This window comes from Bombus vosnesenskii, unplaced genomic scaffold (genome assembly GCF_011952255.1).
Source record: "Bombus vosnesenskii isolate JDL3184/JDL3185 unplaced genomic scaffold, Bvos_JDL3184-5_v1.1 scf7180000016275, whole genome shotgun sequence".
NCBI classification, from domain to species: Eukaryota; Metazoa; Arthropoda; class Insecta; order Hymenoptera; family Apidae; genus Bombus; species Bombus vosnesenskii.
The window spans coordinates 1,452,978-1,470,587 of record NW_022884344.1 but is presented as its reverse complement, the minus strand read 5'-3'; the positions used below and the strand labels follow the sequence as shown (position 1 = coordinate 1,470,587).

Here is a 17,610-nt window from a genome sequence, read left to right as displayed (position 1 = left end):
ATATGACTCTAGGTTGTAAATTACTACTGACAGAAATCAAGGAAAGTTTCAAGGCTGTTACATAAATTTCTTATTTGCTTGATTCATCTGCATATAAATATGCAGACGTGCGCATAGAGATTCGCATTATTATAAATAATAAAAGATATACGTGATAAAACAAATTTATCTGCGTATATCGTATTAAATGGAATCATTTAGATATCAATCCGTAGTATACGGTATGATGGTACATATTTCATACAAGTTATTTGCGTACGATGCAAAACAAATCATCTATCAATTTAGAAATCATTAAAATAAACTGTGTATGAATGTGTTTTGTGTTGTCCAGTGTACTCGTCAAATACTTTTCTTCCATCTTTTAAATAGAATTTTAAATAGAATCTCTCAAATTTTTCAAAAATATAAACATATTAGTATCATATTAATATGATCATAATATGCTATAGAAAACTGGCAACGACGAAGAGAAACTTATATAAGGACGTAAACGAACAAGGAAAGATCGCAAGAAGTAATCTCTAGAGAGTAAAATGCGGAACTTATCGGAATTCTATTTAATCGACGAGAAAACTCGCTCTAATTTACGAGAAAAGTCATTAAGAGCGGTTATTATATCATAGAACAAATGACACGTAATAACGACCCAAGAAACCCAAAATTTTAACAACCATTTGTTCATACTCACCGTTGTTTGCTACTCTTCACTAGTGAGAAGATTTTCGTCCTCCAACCACTTTACAGTTAATAAAAGTTCAAGAAACTGTTCGTAAGGTCATTTAAAATATCGCTATAATTTCTCGGTCTCCGTGATGGATTCGATCCGCACTATCGCCACAGGTAAGACCCGGCTAGTTTTTGTGAAACGCGGCGTTAAAATCAGTCATTTACTAGCGACATATTTGAAAAACCATATTGGAAGCCTACACATGCGAAGATTAAAGAAACAGGCATTGGATCTTTCAACAGGATCGAGTGTCTGCATACGAAGTGAAACCCCACTAAGAGTCGTTTTGATAATCCTGATGTTTGAACTTGATACTTTCCTGGTTTCAACGACCTGGTTCTCCTGTATACAAATTTCCGATAAAAACAACGGTCCTAAAAAATAGCCATTGATTGGCATCGCCTGGAATTGAAAAACTGATGCGGCTTTAAGAGTGTCTCTTATTACTTTGCCGATAAATGATGGAAAAGTTGTTAAAAATAAATCGAAACATGCAAGTACAGTGGTGAGATACGACTCACTTAACACGTTACGTTTCATCTTCTTTCTTTACGGGTATTGAGTCTATCTCAAACTAATGAAAAAGTTATTTGTTAAATCGACTAAAGTTTGGAATCGAGCAAAGCCAAGGTACCATAAAATCACCGCTTTGAGCATTCGGAGGCGGACATGTGTACTGATTGTACATTCGATAACTTGATGGTATTTGGTTTAAAAATAGGAATGATATAAAATACATGCCTGTACATACATGTATATTTCAAGTAATTATCGGAATGTAATTAGCGGAAAAAATCAAAGTAAAGAGATATTATTATTGTAGTCTCACAGTAATCAGAACAATTACAATTTTTGTTTTGTTCGATTCCAAACTTTAGTCGATTTATTACGTGACTTTCACGTTAATTATTTTGCAAATGGCGCGATATCCGAAAAGAAAAAAGATAAAATGGAACGTGTTAGGAGAGTGGCGTCACTGTCATATTCGTATATTTCGATTCATTTTTTACCATTTTCTTCTTTGCCATTTTCGGCAAAATGATATGGACATTCCTTGTTCCTTGACAAATACTCTTAATGATGCAGCATGAGCTTTTCAACTGCAGGCGATGTGAACAAATATCTCAATCGAAGCAACATCTCTTCTTTATACACTTTACACACAGTAGAACAACCTATGATAAACTGGCTTTAAAGAAAGCTTAACATGACATAGTCGTGAAAGAGCGTACGAGCATCGTTCAAATCTTTAAAAGACGCCTTCCTATACTATACACTGTCTTTCATTATATCTATACACTCTCTTTTATTAGGTTTACTAAAACAAGGTTTATACGACTACGCAAAATCAACTGGATGTAGTATTAGATTGCAAGATTCATACACGTACATTTTGTGCCAACTTGAATGCCACTGACAACTTGGACGTGTCCTAAGACTCTTATATTTTGCACTCAACGAGAAGAGGTTTTGCGTTGAATTTAGAGAAATCTTTGCATTTTCGCAACCTATCAATCGATATAAGTCTCTGCTCATGGTGTAGCGAACAATTTCAAAAGACATGGTTCGGGCCCTGCAATTCACAAGATTCGGTAACATTTCGGTCTATTTATAATGCCTGCTCGTAGTAACGAGACTGTAAAGTTATAACGATCGACTCCACATCTGTTTATGGCGACTGTAGCTTATCTTCGCAAATCTTTTTCTCTAAAACCACGGTTTATTGCTAATTTTATCCATACAGAAAGCGTTAACATTCTTCGGGCCTTTGGTCTTGGTTGTGTTGTGTAGTATTAGCGTCAGCACTATATTCATATATATTTCTGGAAAATTAATAAAGGGTATTGATGCGTTATTATTCGATTTGAATAACGTGGCAATTTTGGCTAACTCATTTACTTTTTTATTCCCTTGTGGGTCAATTTCCTGTCTATATCGAAAATGTTCGTGTGTCAAAAGTAATGAACATGGACTCGTTTTAATATCTATTTTGGTACTCGTAAGATTGTTTAGGGCGGACAGATTGATTCTCGGTATATCATTTCTCAACAACATACATATAGAACATATCTCAAGTTGATCAGACGAACATGTGACTAAAATTTGTTAGCGATCGTTAAAGTTAAAAGTCTTGTGTATACGTATAATATTAGTAAAGTGAGAGTGACTCTAAGAGAATAAGTACTTTGAAATTATGTTAGTTAGGATTAATTAGTGCAATGTCGAGTACTTCGTTTAACGCAATGCGCTCCAGGCTCTTTATTACTGAAATATTTAAATCGTGGCAAATACAAGCGCATCCTATTGATTTCGAATTACGAAATAGCGTTACTTCCATCCGTATAGATCTTAATCGAGTCGAATTTATTTATCGCGTTTAACAGCGTAACGCTTGCATCTTTTAATTTCTCTAGAGATTTACCCGTTTCTGTACTAACTGGAACAGTGCAGAGAAGTTCGTTGCAAGCGTAATATGTCGAACTGTTGCTTAATATGTTATTTTATTTGTTATTTTTAATTGGTACGAAACGATCTTCTCTAACACGATGAATTAGTCTCTTTCTTTTATTTTTCTTCAATCTATAGTCTTTCAATCAATTTGGGAGATTCTTTTTCCAACCAGACAAGCTAAGTATAATGAACTTCTTGAATAAAAGATCTGCTCCAGAATGCAGCTGTTTGACACTCGTAAATGCCAATCTTTCTATAACATGTTAGCTTTTAAAAATAAATTTCAATGTCCTGTAATATTCCAAGATAGCTGTAATAAAAGATAAAGTCGTCCTGAATTTTTCTATTTGTAATTTTGTTACTAATTTATATTCCAACAAGCTAATGACCACATATTCGTAAGCGACAATGTGCATATGTAAGATATATCCGATGACAATTATTATCTTGAACATATTTCAAATTAATCAGACAAAGATGCGACTAAAATGTGTTAGCAATTGTTAAAGTTAAAAACTCTGAAATTATTGCCACTTATTTTGTATATCGTCTTGTATATACGTATAATATATACTTGTATACAGGCTTCCAATACGAACAAAATTTGCATTTCCATTCAGTTCATAGTTCAGTTTCATAGTTCTTGTACTTGTGCCAGTGTCTATGAAAGCGAATCGAGTCAGATATTTTTCATACGAGAATTCTTACGTGTAATTGTAATACAGATTAACGTATAGTTATTTATTCGTCTGAACGCTTTTGCGGCAATATCAGCACGCCCTTTGTCACGCTTGAAGTTTGTTAGAATCCATAAATTAAATGAGAAAGCGTGTGGACAAAATCACTGCCAAATAATCCACGCTTCTGTAGGGTCATCGTGCATATAATGTAAAATAAATTAAAGATTCAATTTCTTTGTTTTAAAGCAATAGCGTTCCCATAATCGTCAATAGGATTTTATAAACAGCGCCGGTGAGAATTTTGAACACGATCGAAGTATCGCAAACTGAAACATGTTGCAAACTGAAAAATACCGAAGTTGAAATAACCGGAGAAGAGCTTTTGTTCAACTGACAGAATCCACAAAGGACGCAAAAAGAAGAATGTTTTACGCTTATCCAGACAAGAAACGTGGAATAAGGACCGGTATAATGAGCTATACGAAGTTTTGTGTGGTCTACGAATGTTGCTAAGTAAGGGATTGATTCACGGGCAGCTATAATACCGCCAAACCAAAGCCCTAATAGATTCAGGTCAATGCCACTACCGTTCTTCGAAGTCGTTCATTATGTGAGAAGAGAAGGCCCCGTTCTCATGCCACACAGGTTGTAATACCTGCGCGGCAGGCTGGACCGAGAGATTCGCAACGAGCGCGTAGACATATTCCACTCTGTTCAATATCTAACCGAAACACGTTTTAAACAAAACCGCCGCCTCATTTCCGGGTCAATTTATTCGACGACCTGCACGAATTAAATATTTTCGAGACCTTTGAATTACCTGCTATAGAAATTTCAGGTTCCATACCCAGCTAAATGCATCGCAGCAACCCGATAAAGCTATCGCAAAATGTTATTTTCCATATCTTCCATTTCTTTATATCTTTCTGTATATCTTACGTATATTTATCGCTGTCTGTATATCTGTATATCTTTTCATATATCTTCAAGCTTTCTACTTTGCGCCTCGTGTTTTTTTTTTTTTTTTTTTTTTTTTACTAACTTCAACCTACTGCGACTTTTCAGGCATTATATTTGGGCTTAAAAAAAAAAAAAAGAAAAGAAAAAAAGAAAAACGATACCTGCGCAGGCAAATATGAAGTTTATAAATGAGAAATATCTAAGAAACGATGATATTCCAGCATTACCATGATAATTGAAGGAATCAATAATTTTTTTGTGGGTGTTTATGAAGCAAAATTACTACGAATGAAATGTTGTGTAATAAACTTTGAACGAAAGAGTTACGAAATTCGAGTTACAGCAGCTACAAAAAGTGTTTATACATATCCTTACTTCCCAATGAAGCGTTCCTTTTTTATCAGGTTCCACACTTGATCTTCGTAGTGTAGAACGCTTGTAGTAAATGTGTGGAAGTATTACCACACTAATTAATTATTAAGTAAATACATTTTTTATCCACTGTAACACATTAATCTTCTCGACTGAATTTTAATCAAGCATGCAGTCGATCAGTGCGTGAAAATTATTTAAAAAAACGTATCTTTCTTCAAATTTTTAGGATTATTTATCGTTTTATATTTTCTGATAAAGATCTCCGATACTTTTCTCGTCATATTTTATATCGAACCACGTACCTAAAATAAAAAGCGTAGACAGAAAGCGGATGCGCATGGAAGGCAAACTACAAAAACGACCTGTTTAAAGTTCTCGTTATATTTGGTTATTTACAAACGTTTCCTTGATCGTCTCAGGATTAATCATAAAAATCGCGACAGAAGGAAAGGAGCTACAAACGTTCTAGAAACTACTCTATTCTTTATACCAAATGTGCAAATGTTCGACCTCGTATCGAAACCAAACGTTTATTCCTCCAATTCAGCGAATCGAATGGAACAACATGTTAGGATAACGCTTATTTTATCCTTTCTCACGCATACGTACATACGTATGCGCACACTCTTATCTTTCTAAGCTCACTTTATTCCTCGCGTGTTCTTCCTCCAACTGCTTCGGTAGATACCACGCGATAGGTCTCAATAATCTAACGCGCTGTTGTAGAAATTCTTATCGAAAGAAAAAGACGAAGGTGAGTAATCGAAACGCGAGTGATATTGAACGAAAGACTCGAAGCAGGAAGAAAGAGAGAAAGAAAGAGGGAGGGGGAAGAAGAGAAAGAGAGAAAGAGAGAGAGAGAGAGAAAGAGAAAGAAAGAGAAGGAGAGAGAAAAAAAGGGAGTGAGACCGAAAGAGAGGCTTGTATTCGCCACTGGCAGGACCCTTTCCAAAGTTAATGATTCGATCATTGCGACGGGTGGTAGCAGGGTGGTGGAAACGAATGGCGTGGGTCGAAGTAGTAGGAGAAGTGCCAGAGAAGTGCAGGAGAGGATCAGACCGCGCAAGAAAGTAAGCCCGATCTCAGTTCGAACGGTTCACCGCGATCGGCTCACTCCGTCTTTGGTTTTACCGGTTCGCTGCGTGCTACTCGATCGCACACGAAGATCCTTCCGGTACTTTGTTGACCGACCAACGACGTCTCCGTGGATATGCCGCTCCGCTTCCGGCGCTTCTGCCCGCTGCCTCTTCCAACGCACGGAAGTCCTTTGACACCCCTGATGCACGTAGCTGGAGGTTCGAGTTACGCTGTAAAATCATGCGTTGACTTGGCGTTACCGACTATTTTAAAACGTACGTATGTCAAATGACTGTTAGGTCTCTGCTACTACAATAGGGTTTTTTGACTCTCTCACCATTGTCTGGCTCATCAACACTGTTGAAAGACACGTTGAAATAGAATATAGTATATAGTAATTGATTGTTTTATCAAGGTGGCAAAAATACGCGAGTTCATTCCGCGAATTAAGGACACGAACAGAAGATTCTACAAGTTCGTAGAAATTGCGGAAAAACAGAATTCTATAAAATAGATGTAGAAAGAAATAGTGATTGAAACAGGTATTAAGCGTATAGTTAGAATTTCCTTTCGTAATCACAGCTTAAAATGTAAGTATTTAAAAAACCAAATTTGACGATGTAAATTGACTAAGAAAAATTTCAAATGAAACGTTACTTCAAAGTAAAACAAAATAAAAATATTTAAATCGTACTGTTGTAAAAATCCTAGCAATTTGTTTGAAGTTCACCTATATAAACAGTAAATTTTCATATGTCATGGCTGAAGTGACAAACACACGGTAATTTGCATTTATTTTCAAGTAAATTATCAAAATGAAAATATTTAGGTTTTTCTTAGAACCTTTTCTATTATTACTTAATTATTATTCCGTTTTATATACATAAGAGAAATTTAAAGATGTTATAAGGAGATCTATATCTGTTGCGTATTATCTATATCTGTTTGCATGTGGCTTATATCGAGTAATTTTATAATGCAACTCAGAAGGTCACTGGAAGATATGATTATTGATTTCATGCAATTCTGTTGATAAAATATGTAAAATTCAACACCCATGCAAAATTTTCTTAGTAAGAATCGATATATAATCGAAATATAAGAATCTATAAAATTTCACCATTGGATATACCAACTTGGAATATCTCGCTCTATACTGTTTTATTGTTCGATGTGATTACGCAATGTGCGTCTCATTGAAATAATGTAATTAAATTTTATTCAATTTCTTTGTATAATAATACATCAGAAGAAAAATATATAGGTATGTTTGTATAAAATTGTTTAGTAAAAAACTGAAACTTTTTCTTTATACACAGATCATTTGTGTAGTGAAACATTAATTAACAATAATTTTACAAAATGGTAGTGCAGTATATATATATATATATATATATATATATATATATATATATATAATATAAAATATACCTATATATTGCTTAATTGTCACACTTATTTGCAATTTCTATATAAGAGGCATGTTGAAGTAATTACTTCAGACTGAAGAAAAACTCTACAACTTTTCTTTTGTATATCGGTGACCTGAAAATCGTTGTTACGAAGAGAATAGAATTTAGGGAAACAAAAAGAAAATTCGGAATAAGAAGAGGTCCGTATTATTGTGCCCTTGAATATAAATTTTGTTTTGAATTACAAGATCTAGAAACAAAAGAGCTATAAGTAGATTTCTATTGTTGTTTCTTGTAACCTTCAGCTAGAGCTACGCACAAAGGTTAACTTTTTGGTAATGTCTTTTGCTATAAATATATGAACGTGTTCCCTGCCTTTTTCCTATTGTATTGTAACGCTGTTATAGTGAGGATCTGGATCAGCATACACTATACCTGTGCTTGTACCTATACTTATTTCAATATATTTTTCTATTACAAATTCATCCACTCGTTCCTCTATCAGTCAATCTCAATAAAGCACACAAATGGTTTGAAGATCAAATAAAATAAATGATCAAATAAAATGAATACCGTGTGTGTGTATAAGGTATCAGATTAACATGAAACAATCATAAGCATTTATGTAAAATAGAAGTATTTCAGAAATACGAGGAATCCATTTAATTTCTTTCTTAATTGGGTATCGCGAACCACAGTGTAGCTGTACCACGATAATTGAACCGGTTTTTTAAAATACCTCTTACCTACTTCTTTAGTGATTTTAAACGATTGAAGTTACACAAATGAGCTCGTTAAGATACAAAGGATTCTTTTACCAGCTTTTTTCCCGACTGAAATCACAGTACCTACAAGTTATTTTACGATATTTATGTAATATTAATAAAAGAGAAGTAAATATTTCTCGGAGATTGAATGTAATAGCGATCGTATGGAGACGTGTGAAACTAAATTGGATTTTAATTAAGAAAAGCAGCGTGGCTACGATATTAAATATGTGATAAGTAGAAGGGAGATTTTTATGCATTTGTGGGCAACTTGAAGGTGTGAAAATGAACATAATGTACACAGGGTATCTGGTAACTGGTAATACAAACAGCCAAGTGGTAATTCTACGTGAAAAAATAAATGGAAAAGGAAGAATAAAATTTCTTCGTTTGAGACTTCGCATACATGTACGTATACATGTACATACTTGATTTCGAAAACGAAACCTTCAACGAACAAATTTTATTCTTTCTTTTCCATTTATTTTTTCATGCGGAATCATCCCCCGATAGTTTGTACTACCAGTTAACAGACACCCCGTATCTATAGATATACAGAGTGTCTCGCGACTCGTGGACAATCGACTTATTCTACACGTAGAAGTGAATCGAAAGAGAAAGAATACAACTTTTTTATATCACGTCCCGTTATTAAGATCGGGTTTGAAAATTTGGCAAGTATATATAGTTAAACTTGGCTAATTGCAGAGTGAACAGGCGTAAATGATCGGCAAGAGATTAAACTACATGTGAAAATAAGTCAGAAATGTAGAATAAAATTTTGTTTATACGATGGTTTGTTTTTAAAGAGGATACATTTGAAAATGTATCGTGCATTAGAATTAGTCTTTAACCGAAGATGTTCAAATTTAATTTTCTTGAAAACCAGGTCTTAAACGGAAATAATACGGCATTTTAATTAAACTTTGTCGGCACTTGGCCAAGTTTGTCTACTTGACAGATTTTCAAACTCGATCTTCTCGAAAACGAGGCCACGGACGAACAAATTGTATTCTTTATTTTTGGCTTATTTTTAATTGTAGAATCATCTCCATGTCGATTGTCCTCGCGTCGCGGGACAGCTTGTGTATATATGATTGATTATAAATTATAAACACAAAAAAGAATAAGAAAAACGAAGTTAAAGGGAGATTTAGTTGTTTGTACACAAAACTGACGAGGATGAAAAATCCCAATAGACAATTCAATAAAATAAATATCGGAGCAACTAATACACCAGCTTGATATTAGATTGACATTAATCCTGTTGTCCTCTTCGCTTGCACGTGATCCTAAATGCATGTTTGTTTTTTTTTCTTTTTTCGAGTGTATTCTACCCTTTCTACGAATAAAATAGTTCAAGAACAGAGAAGACATCCGAAGAGATACAAACGCGAAGAAGAAGCGAGAAGGACAGCAGAGTTGAAAGAGAAATAAATAATTTTCAATGAATTTTGCGACGCGTTGCAGTATTTAGGATGAATACGCGGATGAAATTTGGACGAACGATTTCTATAATTCAACGACGCAATTACACACACGGAACATATCGATGAAATTCTGATCACGTACTTGGTAACAGAGGTCCAACGATATGCGTGATTAATATGCCGACACTTCGCTACATGGACTTGGTATTTGCACGGCAAATCCGAACGATTTGCGTATTTAGTAGCGAAAGCCGAGTTACTAAAGTAGAAACATCCATCTGTTTATACAAAATGTCGCGCTACACTGTCAGCAATTTGTACACTTAAGAATACGTTAGAATTTTGTAAATACAAATCGCGTACTTTCGTGAACTGTTTGCGATTATTGACTGCGGATTTTTATGCAAATTTGTATTTTCGTAAACCTAATCAAGCGGATAGAATTTAAATAGAGATTTACTTCATCTATTGAATATTATAAGTACTGTACTTTGAATATTTCGTGTAATTTCACATGCCATGCGCATCTTTGCAATTTCAAATTTCCTACAAATGCATAAAACTCCGTCGAAATTAATATGTATGTATATCGCATACACATGCATACTTGTACGCTATTCATATGGCTTTTAACTACGGAACATTCAAAGTAGATATTGTCAAGTAAGATATATTTAAATTTTCTTTAGCAATTTATGTTTTGTTTTATTAATACAGGAGTAGAACAGAAAGTATAGAACATTGTTTCTTTTATTTAATTAAAGTTATAATTAAAGCATTGTACTGAAAGTTATAAAGTATGTAAATATAGTCATAAATAATTATATCTCGTCATCTTCGTCGTCTTTAATAAATTCACAAAATTCTACTTACGGTATATTTATACACACACGGTATACATATGTTATACATACATGTGTATATGCATATGTATTTGGGTTTTAAAATTGATTTTCTCAAAAACGAAGCCTTAAATGAAAAAATGTTATTCTTCCTTTCCTACTCATCTTTTCATGTAGAATCACCCTCTAGTCGTTTGTACCATCAGTTACCAAACAGCTTAGCGTTAATAGTATCGTTAATAGTATCGTTAATAGTTTTATCTCGTGTATTTCGATTTTGTCTGTGATATAGTTTTCAGCTTTGTGTAAGTTATTTTTTCGTAATCTATGATTGGTCGTTATAACCGGATTTACAAGTAACATATTTATATCTTTCCCATTATTAATTGAGCCATTCACAGGATAAAGTGGTTAATTTCACTTTCGACATTTTTCAAATTTTGGTGCCAAAGCACTTACTTTATTTGTCCATACGTATCAATGTCTGATATAATTTCATCAATTTTTTATATTTTTTGTTTCGCAGAATTAACAGATTTAGCAAAGAACCGACTCAATTGTTTGTACAACACGCGTAACATATTAAATATTCATAAGTTCGTATCAGTCTGTTAATCAACTTACAGTACTTCATTCGATGGTTATTTTGACGATGATCTGTATTTGATCTGTATCTTCCTTGTCCACAAAAATCAAAATTGCAGTATCAGGAAGCGTGTCTGGCTATAAAAAGAATATGATAATCAGACTATAGATTTGTACGTAATTGTAATAGACTTAAGGGTAAATTTAACAGACTATTCGGAATATATTACTCTTCAAACGGAATGTGCCGCAGCATCGAGGGTTTCGCAAGTCCTTCGAAAGGTAAATCTTGCCAAGATCGGATTCTTTTAACCGTATCTATGAAAAATTGCGACATAAAATAATTATAATAATTATTATTAAAATAATAAAATTCGCAGTCTAAAGATAATAGCTGTTCACATTTCTTTCGTCTATATCGCCAGTGTATAATATGTCATGTTTGGAAAGTGTATTGACTTACTGGTATTCGTATCGGTATCAACCTTTCGAAAAAAAGTAAATGTAATTCGATTCGTCTTAAGCTCATCGCGTTTTGTTTCATCGAAGTTGAAATTTATTTCACTCGCCACCATGTTATTCAATATTAGCGTTAATTTTTTCGCAGAATGGTGGCTTTGGTGGTTACTTTTACCAGGATGTTTCGCATCTTGGACCAAGTACATCGAAGAGTACGACACTATCAGAGTTGCTAGATGCGATGTTCGTTGCGGTGGCAATTATCCTGATGAAGTAAGTACTGCAACGTGTAAATACTTTCTACACATCAAAGTTACTGCTAATTTACTACTGCTAATACTAATATTCCCACTATTAATACTATTTAATACTCTGAACATTTCACGAACACAACTAATACTACGCGTATCTGTATGCAATGGCAAATAATTTAAAGAGCAACTTGTCGGGTTCTGGAAAGCTTATGCGATCAATTGCCAAACGCAGAACGAAATATTTGTATATTTTAAAGCCTATTAAAATTTTAAGTTGTATCGAAGAAACAGGACTGTGGTATACAATTCAGAGTATAGACATATTTACAGAGATATTCAAGCATCCGTTGATACTTTATTTATTTCTCTGTATTTGTTACTCATAGAATTTGCTTGTTCCAATCGAGTCTGATGGCTTAAATCTTTTCAGCCTTCCAAACATTTGTTTCTTGTTCGGTAGATTCGACGACGATGATAGAATAAATTTTTAATCTGACAGCACGTGGAAATCTCCGACGGTTCTTTTTATCAATCGTCTATCAACATCAACTGGCTGTCGATCGTACGATCGATCAAAGATGTGAAAGTACCGTGGATGTCGGGCCGCATTGTCTGCGTATGTTGAGATCGTTTGATTCTTCCGTCCTACGTACGGGCAGTGTAATTGAATTATTCTATACTAACAGGACCACGTGGCGACGGTACCTATATCCATGTGAGATACTTCGCGTCTCTTCTATAAGGTCCAATCACGGCCGAATCTGAAGAATCAAGCGTTTGAGTTAATGCATAACGTAACACAAATACGTACAGTAGCTGATGAAAGTGTTGAAACATTTAGCACAGTTCATCAATGTATTTTATGTGTTACACGAAACTTTTTGAAATTTTAATGGCACTGTAATCAGACACAATTATCCTGACTACAATAGTAAAATTTGAAGTTCAATTAGTAAATACGTATAGAAATTCTGTATTGGTTTGTAATCAAACATTCAACGTCATGCATTATAGTCACAATTTTAAAAAATTGTGCGATATATGAATGAAATTTTTTAAAGGATTGACATTGCTATCGATTTTCGTAATAAAGTGCAGCACAGCTGGTCAATGGCCCCAGATTATCCTCGCGGCGTAAGGATACATCCGCTCCTACATTACTTGCAAAAAGTAGGCCAATAAGTACGCTGACCAGTTCCTTCGATCGTTCGAATAATGTATATCCCTGTTACGGCAGCAAAATGCACGGCAGTCCTTTGGGGTCACAGTGAATTTATAGACCTATAATTATAAGACATATAATTATGCAAACAATATAATACAAAATTGCACAACGTTGCCAAAATTGCTTTAATATCAAACCCGAGTCAATGATGTGATAATCATCTGCAGTACTGTATAAATAAAAAAGAAAGATCCATGGTTTGTGGGTTGGGCTAAATAATGACAGGCCGCCGCGGCCGGCGAAGCTAGCGTAAAGTAGTTTTCGATGCATAGATTGATGTATATGGAACGTTGTATTCTAATTCATTTGGTAAAAAATGTATCTACCGTCATTGACAAATTCTTTACGGAACGAACGTTTTTAAGGTAAATTGTAAAGTAAATCGTTAAATAATACACGTAGTATTAAACGTAAATTGCTTGATGATTTGAAATCCAAGGCGGAACTACGACTATACGTATAAGAAAAAGTTGCTCAAAATGTTAACAATTTTTGCAATTTACAATCTTGCATAACTGGCGAAAAGTTTATTTAAGAAACCGCATCTCTTCTTTATGGGTTCGTTACCGTTCGACATAACTTCCGCAGCACCATGAAAATATTTTATAATTATGCAAACAATGCGACAGAATTAGAAATAAAAAACAATGCAGAATTGCACAATATCGTCAAAATTCATGGTAATTATATGGTAATTAAGAGGTATACTTAATGTCGTCATCTGTGTTTTAAGTAATTCCACATATACAAAAATATGTACATTAGACATGAAAATAGAGATTGAAGTAAAGACTTATCTAATACGCGATCCGCTTAGTTGATAATTCAAAAATCACTCTGGGCTGTTGTAAATTTCAATTGGTTTGAATAATATTATACAAAATTTTCTGTTAGATACGAAGTTCTCAAATCTGAAGCCATTCCATTCCCATCTTCCGTCTTCGTTCACTTTTACTCTCAGCTTTCACCCTCTTCACCTTACATTCTAACGTATCTTCCAAAATCTCTTGCAATTCACATAATCCCGATTTACGTCTTCCTCTCGCCCTCTATTTCCTCTCACATTCGTCATTTTCCCTTTTTCAGTCCCAAAGTGCTCTCAATTAGCGATAGACTCAAATATTATGTTCTAAATAGAAAGATTGATGAAGTAGGATCATAGTAAGTATAGTTCTATTGCCTCTTTATCTTAATGTCACTTTATGATTAAATATATATCTGCTTTTTATTCATTTTTGCCTGCCGACTATAAAACGAGATTGATCTACATGGATTTCTCATTCTCACAGTCATACAAGCTCGACATACACTAGGTTGTTGCATATATATTTGAACTTATTCTTAATTATGCTTTAGTTACTCTATACTTAATTATTTAAATGTAATGTGACATTTCCATTGCACATACTTTCTTTGGCTTTGCCATGTGTCTGTCTCCTCTATTCACTTTTCCTCTCTCCCCCACCCACTCTCATACACTCCTTCTTTCTTTCTGGTTTCGTTAACCATTCTTTCATCTTTTCTTCGTCTCAACAATTTCCTTTAATGTTATTCTTCTGTCCTCAATTCCTCCACATTCTTCCACCCAGTGTTTCAGTGTTCCCAATCCTCCTTCGCATAAAACACACCACCTCCGTTCTTTTACCATACAATATCTATTTGCCTCTCCTATACTTTTACACCTAATCTTAGCAATTAGTTTCTGACCCCCTTGTCCCCTTTTTCTAAATAATCTGATAATCTACCCATTCTACGATATTTATATTTCCCGTTATAACTCCATCTCTGCATCTAATTATATCGCATTCGTAGTTGCACCTGCCTATCCCTCCCCGCCAACAGGCAACATTTCAATATAACGACATAGTCGCAGAAAGCTTTGTTCGCAGTTTTGTGAAAGCTAAGGATACGACTACTTGGAGAAAGGATATTTTGATGTCTTCGATATATACGCAAAGTACATAGAATACCTAATATCGAAAAATATATAAAATATCTAAAGTATAGTACGGCTCGCGTGTAACTGAGATTCAGTGGCAAGCATTTATTGTATCTAGTTGAAGCTCTCTTTCCGTTTACCGCGTTCAACTGATGATCAGATTATACAGTCTTGTTGCGGAAGAGAAGAGAAATAGAAAATGAGAATAAGCGAAAGAGCAATCCTCCCGAGTACCAAAGCACGTGGTCGGCATTATGCTATGAATCATAGTTCTAGTGTATGAAGATGTTACATAGTATGCACGAAGTCCTCCGTGGAAGCGAAATGTGTCGTGTCTAAGTTAATGCAATCCCTGGAAAGGCTTCGCTCGTACACACCACACGATAGTCTCGTGCATACAGTTTGAGCTCAATCCATTTTCCTTGGCGTTTAAGGTACGTGTACATACAATTAATTAAGTTCAGTATGTATCTATAAATCGAACCAAATTCAATATTCAAGGTGCACTTCTTAGGATCCAAATGCTACTAATAAAATAAAAACGATTCGTTCATTCTACAAGGTGTTGGAAAATGATTTATCACGAGTATCGTAACGTTATTCTATCCACCTCTTGGTGAAGGTCTGCAAAAGGTCTACGAAAAGTTTCTTGTGCAAAAATGTTAAAGTTCCAATTTCGAATTTGTTTTCTTTGCAATGTGTCGCAATTTTGCAGTCGTGTACAGGAAAAATAGCATCTATTGTCGCGTGTTCGAGACTACTTTGTATGCTGCATCCTAATTTCTCACTAACAATAAGTGTATGTTTCCAATAATTGTCTTGTATCTTCTATGTAAATTTTAAAATCGATTTCGGAAATTTTACTATTACATATAATCACGGTAGTCATGTCTAATACTGTTAACGAAATTCCAAAAAGTTTCGTGTAATTCGTGTAATATACTTACGAAAGAATTCTATGGCAAGTATTCGAGTACTTTTCTGACCCACTGTATTTATATTATCAAGCTGAATTCGTGTCGTTTTTTCAAAGATCTAACGAAGTTATTAGACAGTTTAAGTAATTAGTATAAACATCTAACTATTAACTATTTTACCGTTCGAAATACGGAAATCATTACAGCAAGTTATCCACAACTGTTCCTGCCCCTGTGAATAACTTCATATTAAACTGTTATACTTTTTCTTAACGTGACTTTTCCTCGTTTTTCTTCGACATCTTTGCATTATTGCTTCTCCTATGAAATTTCTATTCATCCAGATCTATGTACATTATTGTCATAAAGAGCATCCTTATTATCGAAATGATTTTGCATGGTGCAATTATCTAATACTATAGTTTATTTTTAGTCTCCGGATCATAAAAAGAACTCCGTTTATAATCGTTTACCTATTACCTTGTATTCTCACTTGATCATCTACACACATGTCCGTTCATTCACACATATAAACACAATGTGGGGATTAAGAATGATAGAAAAAGTTGCTTGTAGAAATTCGGGCTCTAGTATAGTATTCGCACTGGAAAATATTCGACTAGAATGACACTTTTTCACTAAAGCTGGAAGTGGTGTACAAAATCTCAGCCAACTTATTGATGCGTGACATGTTCATGGATTTTGACAATATCGTTTTTAAAATTTGGTGCTCTTAACCCATTGTATGGACCACTCTGCATACATTTGTACCGTGAATATTGGGGTAAGATTGCGGTTATTTTATATTTACCGGCTGTCGTGAATCGATCGGTTAGTTCATGATCCTACAGAGAGCGATAAGTAATAAGCAGCAAAATTAACGTTTGGAGCACTGTTAATGCGACATCACTTGTCTACTTCACATACATGATGACGATTCTACGCGGATTTCTACAGTCAAGGCGTTCGTCGGCCAAATGTTCATAAGACTGAATTCTCAAAACTGTTCATTTCCATGGAAAATGGCTCTTATATTCGACTTTAGCGATCAAAAAAGGTCCCGAAAAGAAACAATCATAACAACAAATTTGTAGTGCTGATATCTTATCCAAAGTTCAGCTAAACTTGTGGATTCTAAGCTCGAGGAAGAAGTTTCTAAGATAACGCAACCCGGATCTCGGTGAATGCAACCGAAAACCTTCGTAAATGAATAGAGAAAATTTGCATATAAGGTCTTTAACGATTATGGCCGTCTCATGATCCTGTTTCTGATTGCCATCCAGTTAGTCGGTGTCGTGCTTCTTGCATTACTTCAGAGACAAAAAGAACGAATTCTAGGACACTTCCCTTTCTCCTGCCACAATATCAAAGGATATTTTAAGCACAGTAAGGAAATGTTCTCCTTACGTAACGTCACAAATGAGATACATACAGTCGGTCACAAAAATCTCTCGATGAAATTACATTATTTCTTAAATGTAAAGCGTTATAATAAAAACCTTAGCTC

General features: G+C 34.5%; 1 protein-coding gene across 3 annotated transcripts in view; it reads left to right on the top strand.

Annotated features, from left to right (window-relative positions):
- The first annotated feature begins 6,209 nt into the window (after nt 1–6,209).
- Nucleotides 6,210–17,610, top strand: part of LOC117242707 (anosmin-1) — a 35,045-nt gene continuing 23,644 nt past the window's right edge. The window contains exons 1-2 of one of the 3 annotated variants that reach the window (XM_033509594.1): nt 6,210–6,548; nt 11,917–12,041. In XM_033509594.1, coding sequence (XP_033365485.1) covers nt 6,407–6,548; nt 11,917–12,041 — 267 coding nt within the window. In that variant the 5' untranslated portion in view covers nt 6,210–6,406. Of the gene's footprint in view, nt 6,549–11,536; nt 11,592–11,916; nt 12,042–17,610 lie in introns of those variants that run through there. The other 2 variants (XM_033509592.1, XM_033509593.1) reach the window with 2 other exon arrangements.